Genomic DNA, 9328 nt, shown 5'->3' with positions numbered 1-9328 from the left:
CGCCAACAAGCTCAACATAGAGGCGTTATGGCTGCTGTGCTCCATCCGGCTAACTGAAGGGTGAGGGTTCAAAAACGACGACCCTATCACAGCCAAGACTGCGAGCAAAACGTGAGACTTCCCAAGTCGATCACTTACTACCGGTAGACTGTCGTGAGTAGAAGTAGACGGATCGTCCAGAAACTGCATATCATCGATCGAATACAAACCCAATAGACGACGAATTTGGATAGTCTGAAAAAGTACAGCATCCGAATCATTAGAAAATCAAGAAATTATTCCTTCTAGATTAACTTCATAATTTTCAGAATTATGACAGTGTCATCTGTGTAGACTTACACTACTATTAACCACGCGTTTGATAATACTACTTCCAAGTGGTCAACTATCACTACACACATTCGACTTCAACGAGATCATGATCTAGGGTAAAGATGATAAAGGGTAAACTTTCCTCGTATCTTTGCTCGTCGTCGTCACTCGCCCGACCATTTTGATCCATACTGTTTTGTAGCAGCATAGCAATTAGAATTCTCTCGTATGGTTCTGTTGAACGATCACCTCGACAATTCCCTCAACACGGCTAACGAGCTCATTGAGAACAATGCCTCTAGTTCAAACGATAGACGCATACGAGTTGCCCTCCGCCCGTATTACCTGTGATGAGCATCCAGTGGCACTCTGCTGCGTATCGTCTCCCTCCACATCCATCGATGATCCCCCCAACGTACCTGTCGATTAGTTCATCCCAACATCCCTTCTACACCAACACTTACACAGAGTAAGATGGCCCAACCTATCGCTTAGTGTTACTGCACATAGAGGCTTCGTTGCGCTCATTCTAACTGAGCAGTGCTGAGGCTCGTTTAAGCAGTGACCAGTCTCAGCTACCACCGACACTGTACGAGTACCTACGCTCAGCTGCATGTAACGACTTGGGGAAGAATTGGGGTCCTCACTGGAGCCATCACTGCCAGTGGCCTCCTCCACCCCTGTGATATGAGAAGTACCGCCGTATAGTGGCGAGTAGCTGCACGTAGATCGCATCGCGTTGGCGTAGGGGTCGAAACACAGTAGCGACAACTGAGGCAATCAACCAGGGAAAGTCCAAAGATTCATTTCATGCCCACATCCCTCCTCACCTGGCCATCTCTGAATATCAACAGTACTTGATCCTGCTTCACAGCGATATCGTCCTGCTCATCAAGCACTGCTTGGGGACAGTGATAGACAACAGCATCGTGGCATCGCCCGGGGAGGAGGGTTTCACAAACGAACCTTAAGAGCATCATCGCTGCGACCAGGGACAGAATAATATCAATACGGAACAAAAAAGTGCAAAGTTGGAATATAGATCAGTTTTCCTCAACTGAGCTTGAGAGTTTCCTCACTAATTGTAGATATTCTCGCGTAAAAGTGTACGAAACCAACGAGAACTTCCCAAAATTTTCCCACCAACGTATGTGGTTGACCATGTGAAAATTTTTCCCATTCCACACTGTGAATACTAGCACCCATAAGAACTCCTAGACAGCGACAATGTTGAAGGAATACATGCTCCTTTTCCTCAGCTGAGCTCAGGAGTCTCTTCACTAATTATAGGAAGAGTTTACATACGAACATGAGTAGTAATGCATACAAGATCCAATGAGAATTTCACAAAATTTCCTCAGAATTTTCACATTGTTACCAACACATGTAGTTCACCATGTGCAAATTCTTCCCCATATGCACGCTGTACTCTATCGATAATGACAACCTCAGACGAGTACAAAAACCTTCGCTGTGCGCAAAGATACTACCTGAGTTCTCTATTAGAGGTAAGTCGATAGAGCCTAAGGAGGCATCCACCACATATAAGCATCAGGTCTTGCTCGTCGTCCCTGTCAGCAGCATCGTCGTGATCGGTAGCGATGAAGTGGCCTCTTAGTGCAAAGTCAACGGTGGTTCGAGAGGAGCATTCAGTGTAGACTTGATGAGACATTAAACCACGACTGCTACTACCATGATGATGATGATGATGAGATTGATACCGCACAGACCAACCCAATCTGGGGAAAATTGCCTGAAACGGTGAAGACTTTTATGAGAAAGAAAAGAAGCAGGTGAATTAATGACGAAGCCAAGAATAGATCCCACGACCTGCACTAAACAAACTCGTAACAGCACCACTACACCAAACAAGCTACGATAAAATATATTTTGAGGATGGTCCTCTCATGAGTAGTCTGCTCTCTTCTTCTATCGCGAAAAGTTGTGTGCTCATCGACATTCAGTGCGCCACCCCGGTTCGATCCCGGCACCGGACATTTTTCGGGAAATTTTCAATTAATATCTCTGCGACATCATCGCAAATGAATCGCACCTCGAAGCCTCTTTGCATTGTAATGAATCTCCACTTACTCCTTCTAGCCCTCATTCTAGTGTCACAAACCTCTGCCAAGTCCTCGGCTCCATTGGAATCATCTAACAATCACATCAAGGCTCATAATGCTGACCAGGATGCCACTGACGAGAGCGTGAAGGGTCTCAACTTGAACAAGGAAGATGATCCTGATGAAGCACAGGAGGGTTCTTCTGGGGAGTTCATGCTGGGTGACGCCACCAGCGATCATATTCATTATTACCTGTGATGAAGTCGCATGAAAACTGTTGTTGTATTCACGTGATACGAGCTTGCGTTTCAGTGATCGTGCCCATTGCTCTCTATCGAAGAGCTCTTTGCTGATCGTGGCTTGAACCTCATTTTCATGTAGTCCAATACCACACCTCCGACAATTGATCTCTCTGTCGTCTGTGGGGTACCGTGTTCAATTTCTGTCTGGGTTCACTTCCACTGCGCAGTTGCTTGCCTTCATGTCGACCACAGTCCCGCATCATCACTGGCAGCATCCACTGGAGACAGGGCCTCTCACAGTGTGTGGTAATAACGTATGTGGGGTAACACCTATGATCACCTCTAGCTCCTCTTGACCGGTCACGCACGCGGAGCGGTGTTTCATTTCTGCTACTTCAACGATAGTTTTCTCACCACAGTTCTCTATAATGTACATAAAATATTCTTTCAAAGCAGAAACGTACCCGTCAGCAATTTTTTCGCGTGTTATTCTACCACTCGCACAGGAATTTAACTAAAATTATACGTCTACTCTGTCTAGGATTCATCCCAAATGTAAAACGAATGTGAAGGTAATTATTCAAACTATGCATGAGAAAAGGAAAATACCTTCTCGCGTTGGAGAAATAAAGTTTTTACTACAAAAAATGGCCCCCGCAGTGGTAGACTTGGGCCTACAGGTACGCGGCCGGCGTTGCTGGAGCCACTCGTGGTTGCCATCACCAATGCTGTCAACGAGACTCTCGTCACGGAGCAGGACTTGGCTGATTTAGAGGTTCTGTTGGAGATCTCAACTGCAATATAGCAACGTCTTGTGTACTTAGATTGAGGCTCGACTCGGTTTCCTGGCACCTCATCGGGACTCCTACCATAGAGTGCTACTGCCCATCACGTCGGAATGTATATTGCAAGAGCCTGATCACGGCAAGAACTGGCGGTAGGGATATCCGCTGTTCGAGGGGCTGACGGCTGAGGTCATCAGGTATGAATTCCAGGCGTCTGTGATGAGAGAACAGTTCTTTGCGATACAGAAGCATCTGGAGAAGCTCGTAGCGGGGACTCCTGGGCAGGTCCAGGGACATGTACTAATGGGGGGGAAGGACTGGGAATTGTACTTGTTGGAGAGTAATGAGATTCTTGCACGGGCTGCACGGTGCTTTGTATTGATCGGAGGTGTTGTAAATGGGTGTAATTTAGTGGAATAGGGAGTAGCGTTGGTTTAGCATTCGTTAGGCCTCGGTTCAATTCCCACGTCCTTCATTTAATCAGGTTTTCCGAGTTAGAGATGTACGGCGGCAGGTCACCACAACTGATGAGTTCTTCGAATCTCCTAGGGACGGTCGAGTAGGCTCCTCCTCCTCGTCCTCGTCCTCTGTTTTTTACAACACTCCGGCTAGATACGGGCAAGCTACGACAGTGACAGCTACAGTTTAGGGGATCGAACACGACCTATTGAAATCATCAGGAAGGATCGTCTCAAGACTATTAACGTGTACTAGGGAGGCAAAGCTGGTCGTGGGTCTCCTTACAGTTTTGATAATAACAGACAATCATATCGGCAGTGTGTAGGTTCAGCGGACATTACGATCCGACGTATTGTGATGAGGAGAAGTACCCTTTGGATTTGCGTATATCAGTTAACAGAGAAAACAAATGTAAGTTTCACTTGAAAGCCGTGCCCATGCTTCTCCATTGTGTAACACTGGGACAGTCGTGTTCCTGGAATTATTCGAGATGGCGTGTTTACCTCCAGAGATGTATTAAATCGATTTTGGTCGTGTTCTTCTGTTCAGTCGGCTCGGTCCCTGCTGATGTGTCAAAGTGTAGCGGTAAACGTAACAAGACTCGGCATTCCTACATCTTCAAGGCGTGGCAGGTGGATCTTACTGAGGTCATAGCACAGGGAAAACAGGGCGAATGGTGAGCAGTGATGAGGGAACCTATAGTGTTTCTGGGAGGAACTCATTGTAAATTTTCCACGTATTACTAGGAGCACATTCTTCAATCAGTTTCTCATGTTAATGTCATCATCGCATTAGAAATTTTTTTATCATTGTTATCAAATCTTGGGGAATGTTATTTCTCAAACCTGGCTCATACCATAATTTTTGTACATCGTGGACTGGCAGGTCTAGCTATGAGGTGGAGGTGGAGCTGAAGAAGGACCTTATCGCGGAGCAGTTGAAGCGACAAAGGCTCGGGAAAAACCATGCGGTGTACGAGATTCTCACTGGTAGTCAGGAGAATAGCATTTAGAATTTCGTGGCGCGCGGTCATTTCTCAGACTTTATATACTGCGTACGTGATCTGGCGTGGATGTTCGGTGATGCGTACACTGCGAGTAGCGGTGCTGGTGGTCAGCAACAGTGGAATAAAAACGGCCAGCGGAAAAGGTGAATTATTGTATTTGGATCTCATACCATCTTTTCGTCAACTTTCAGAGTACGTGGTGACCTCAATTCCAACGATATTGATTTCACTATGTGGTTGGAGCCACAAGAGGTACCGTCTTATCACTTGAGCGTTTCCATCACTGTCGTCAGGTCCAGCAGAGGTACCTCAAGCGAGTGGCGCCGGTGTTTCCCATTATTGGTGATTATTGCTTTACTATCGCGGAGGAGATCCGTTCCCCGAAGCCAACGGCACCGGTCGTGCAAGAGGGGAATGAGGAAGAGTCTCAACCCTCTCGTAAGCTTAGTTGCGGGTTGTGTTGGATTGATGTTTTTTCATCAGAAGGCGGAGCGAAGCAGCTGGAGATCGAGCCAGATGAGACTGCAGTTACGAAGGAGGAAGTCTTGGGTGAGTCGGTCTAGCGTCTTTAGCCCCCCCCCCCCATGTGGTGGGCTCCACGACGCTTCAGTGTAGGGTCTGTTGGCCCGTGTACAGGACTCGTATTGATGCTTGTTTGTTTAGGACAAGCAGCCGTGGAGACCCTTCAAGAAGTGGAGATGGTAGATGCAGATGAGCAACCATTGAGTATGCCGGATGATGCTGAGCTCGAGGGGGCTATAACGATGGATGGGATAGAAGGGGAACAGCCTGAAGGTGGAGAAGCTCGAGATTCGAGTGGTGAGTTACTGTTGTTGTTGTTGTTGTTGTTGCTGTTGCTGATCCCGTTGTTGTTGTTGCTGTTGTTACTGATCCCGTTGTTGTTGTTGCTGTTGTTGATGATCCCGTTGTTGTTGTTGTTGTTATTGTTATTGTTATCGTTGGTATCGTTGTTGCTATCGTTGATGTTATTGTTGTTGGTATTTTTGTTGGTATTGTTGTTGTTATTGTTGTTGTTATTGTTGTTGTTTTTGTTGTTTGTATTTTTGTTGGTTTTGTTGTTGGTATTGTTGTTGGTATTGTTGTTGTTATTGTTGTTGTTGTTGTTGTTGTTGTTGTTGTTGTTGTTGGTATTGGTATTGTTGTTTTTATTGTTGTTATCGTTGTTGTTGTTGTTGTTGTTGTTGTTGTTGTTGTTGTTGTTGTTGTTGGTATTGTTGTTTTTATTGTTGTTATCGTTGTTGTTGTTGTTGTTGTAGTTGTTGGTATTGTTGTTTTTATCGTTGTTATCGTTGTTGTTGTTGTTGTTGTTGTTGTTGGTATTGTTGTTTTTATTGTTGTTATCGTTGTTGTTGTTGGTATTGTTGTTTTTATTGTTGTTTTTATTGTTGTTGTTGTTGTTGTTGGTATTGTTGTTTTTATTGTTGTTATCGTTGTTGTTGTTGTAGTTGTTGGTATTGTTGTTTTTATTGTTGTTATCGTTGTTGTTGACTTGATCCATTCTCGACGACGTGTATTCAGTGCTACCCCCTGTTGCAACGGCGGTCGAGCAGCAACCAATAGGGTCACCGGTGGCACCAGCAGTTGAAAAGGGCGACAGCAGTCCACTACTCACTGGCTTAGTCACAACGCCTTCCAAAGAGCCCACTGATGCACCAACTGTCGCAACTAGTACGGAGTTGAAAGCGAATGGCATGCAGGAAAATGATGGTGAGAAATACCCTCGCCTGGGATCGAACCCGCGACCTGTTGCTCGTATCTCAGAAGAAGGATCCTCAAGCTCGAGTTCGAGCGGATCGGACTCTGAGGGTTCTGAATCGGATAGTGACTCCTCATCCAGTGGCTCTGATTCTGGCAGTAGCAGCGGCAGTAGTAGCGAGAGTGAAGACGACGATGATGCTGATGATGGTGGTGCGAATGAAGACGAGCCTGGCATATGACGATAAGACCTGCATAGTGATTATTACTCCCATCACTGACCTTTTTTGTACCATAACCGTATCTTGGCTCTCTCTAGTCTTGAGTAGTGGTTATGCAAAGGGGTATCGATCGACTCGGCTACGAATAGCAATGCGCTATAGCGATGATAATTGTTACGATACGTTTGAGAATCACATGGAATCTGCTGAAGCTGGTGTGATGAGCTCTGGTGATACAGTAACCTCTAGTGCACATCATACGGCATGGGGAGGAGGGTGTAACGGATGGTCATCTTCACCTCTCACTGGTGTGATGCCATCTGGAGCAGCATTGACGATCTCATTGCATAGTAGCACGTTGCTCTTGTTTTGGGAAGTAAAGCTAGAGCTGCAGCTCTATGTGCCGTTTCCTTCCTTGTATAGAGTCTACTGAAATATGGTCGTGAATGTGAGCGCATCTACTCTCTATAGTGGGAAAATCTCCGACTGAATCACGCATCTGTCTCCGAGCGGGGGCTTCTTAATCGCGTTTGGAAAGTAGTGATCGTCCGTAGAAGGCTTCAGTGATTGACTTCCTTCCTAATTACCTGTGGCCCACGCCGCTGATACCCACAGGTGGTGGGTATCAGCGGCGTACGATAGCCTTCGAGTGCATACAGTGGTAACTAGGCGTTTAAGTGTAGTGAACAACCAACATCCAGCAAGAGCTCCATTACATGCGACTGAGACAATTTTTTAGGGATAATAGCACCGTTCCGCTGTGGAAGTATTTCGTGGTCCGGGAGTCCTCAATTTCGGCTAACGCACATGGAAGAGTTTTAATGATTCCTCGAAAATGTTGTTGTATTGAATGAATTCACAGCGGCATCATCGAACAACACTGCATGGTGTGTAAGGCCCATTGCATAAGCTCGCACTATGGCACACTCGAGGTGCTTTCAGGAACTCCTCTAAGATGACGTCAAGTTTTCGTCGCCAAACGACTACGACCGGGCGGTGCAGCTGCTAGAAGAATGCTCCGTGTGATTAACTTATCTCGTCACACCACAACTTTGTGTTATCTGTCACCTATCCGTGGGAAAAGATGGTACTTCGCTATAGCATTTGATGGCTTGGAATCATCAACGATCAACTCTCTGCTGCCTCTGTCGACTGCGGAGCTTCATCTTGTTAAGTGTGGGGGGTCTCTCGTGCACCATCCTGATCCTCATTTTTCGGCACTACTCTGAGTGGCATCTCCCACAGTCGAAGATTCGGAACAGAGCGGAGGTATCACCCATGGAAGAGATCACCGAAGATAAGCTCTGGAAACCCTTCATTGAGTCGTTGCGTGAAAGGCCTGATAACATGGACAAGCGCAGTTTTGCCAGTGCTCAGTCGGCAGAAGTCAAGATACAAATTGAGAAGTTGGCAAAAGTGCGGTATGACAATCATGCAAGCGTGTATAAAACTATTCAACAACAACGTTCACCAGAATCCAATCAACTGGTCATCTGTATGGGCGTTCGGGATAATGCGCGTCTCCATGCGCATTGGCGAGGTTGGCTCAGTCGAATGGTCTCTGGTGGTGTCTTCATATTCGGCCCAAGGAACCAGTTCCGCACACCCCCTGAGTACTTGCCGTCTGAAGTCGTCTTCGCGTCGTCTTCTATTTTCTTCGACAGTACCCCTCCGAGAGGCGCCAGCCTGTGGAACATTGCTACCATTATTCACTTTCTAGACTGCATTGCACATTTTCCAAACGCTTCCTTCTGGATCGTTGCTGATGACGACATATGGGTGAACGTTGACAATATGAAGGCTTATGTGGGACAACTCAACTCGAATGAAATCAGCATACTCGGTACGACTGCAGGAGACGCCTTAAATGTTTGGGGAGGAGCCGTGGGATACTCTCGAGCCTTCGTACAATGGCTAGTGTCTTCACCCAAGCACTTCAAGAGCTGCAGTGATGCGACGTACGAGTACAACAAGCGAAAGGCTGCTAGACCCTTGAAGAACTACTATTTACGGTTTGGGGTGCCAGTGGCTCCCTATCATCAGGACTGCTACCTGTCATTCTGTTCTATAAAAGTGTCTAAAGCGATGGTGCACAGGAGTGACCTTTTCTATTACGACAACCCAGTTAACGCAACAGCATTAACTCAGGAGTATTCCCCAGCTCTGTTGGAGCCGTACTTAGATCGAGCTATATCTGTACACCATTTGAGCGATGAAGACATTGAATATCTATCGTACCATGCTCCTCAAAGATAGCGTATCCAAGGCTTCAGCGTATAGATGATGAGTTCGAAAGAATCGCTCTTTTATTGCCAGTAATTTCTTGGCTTGGTCGGCTGATAACGATCGAGGTTAAAGCCGCGAAAGTGCATCAACCCGTCCATGGAAGGCCTGCAGCCTCATCACGGTCCACGAAGGGTCCTCGGATTAGAAACACGATTGGTGTGCTCTCTGCTGGTTAATAAATACGACCGGCTTATTCGGGAAGGGCAGCCTGTGAATTCTGACTCAGAATTTCTGAGGC

General features: G+C 46.4%; 3 protein-coding genes across 3 annotated transcripts; 2 read left to right on the top strand and 1 right to left on the bottom strand.

Annotated features, from left to right (window-relative positions):
• Positions 1 to 615: 615 nt before the first annotated feature.
• Pmar_PMAR021724 (hypothetical protein) lies at positions 616 to 1984 on the bottom strand (the record flags this gene model as incomplete). The annotated part of the gene is made up of 4 exons (XM_002777212.1): positions 616 to 657; positions 916 to 1083; positions 1143 to 1278; positions 1803 to 1984. The coding sequence occupies 4 exons, from the start codon at positions 1982 to 1984 to the stop codon at positions 616 to 618; spliced, it is 528 nt and encodes a 175-aa protein (XP_002777258.1).
• A 403-nt stretch (positions 1985 to 2387) lies between these two features.
• On the top strand, positions 2388 to 6825 carry Pmar_PMAR021723 (mRNA capping enzyme subunit, putative; the record flags this gene model as incomplete). The annotated part of the gene is made up of 16 exons (XM_002777211.1): positions 2388 to 2595; positions 3298 to 3392; positions 3442 to 3554; positions 3600 to 3699; positions 3887 to 3961; positions 4015 to 4109; positions 4187 to 4272; positions 4411 to 4537; positions 4747 to 4850; positions 4902 to 5010; positions 5059 to 5119; positions 5161 to 5305; positions 5351 to 5416; positions 5531 to 5662; positions 6407 to 6595; positions 6650 to 6825. 16 exons carry the CDS (start codon positions 2388 to 2390, stop codon positions 6823 to 6825), a joined length of 1881 nt encoding a protein of 626 aa, XP_002777257.1.
• A 1264-nt stretch (positions 6826 to 8089) lies between these two features.
• Positions 8090 to 8348, top strand: Pmar_PMAR021722 (hypothetical protein; the record flags this gene model as incomplete). Its single annotated transcript, XM_002777210.1, has 1 exon — positions 8090 to 8348. A coding segment is annotated over one exon (259 nt), but the record flags the coding sequence as incomplete, so codon positions are not given.
• Between the last annotated feature and the right edge of the window lie 980 nt (positions 8349 to 9328).

Source organism: Perkinsus marinus (assembly GCF_000006405.1).
Source record: "Perkinsus marinus ATCC 50983 genomic scaffold scf_1104296952158, whole genome shotgun sequence".
Lineage (NCBI taxonomy): Eukaryota > Perkinsozoa > Perkinsida > Perkinsidae > Perkinsus > Perkinsus marinus.
Note: the sequence above shows the minus strand (reverse complement) of the source record. Positions and strands in the feature narration are given on the sequence as shown.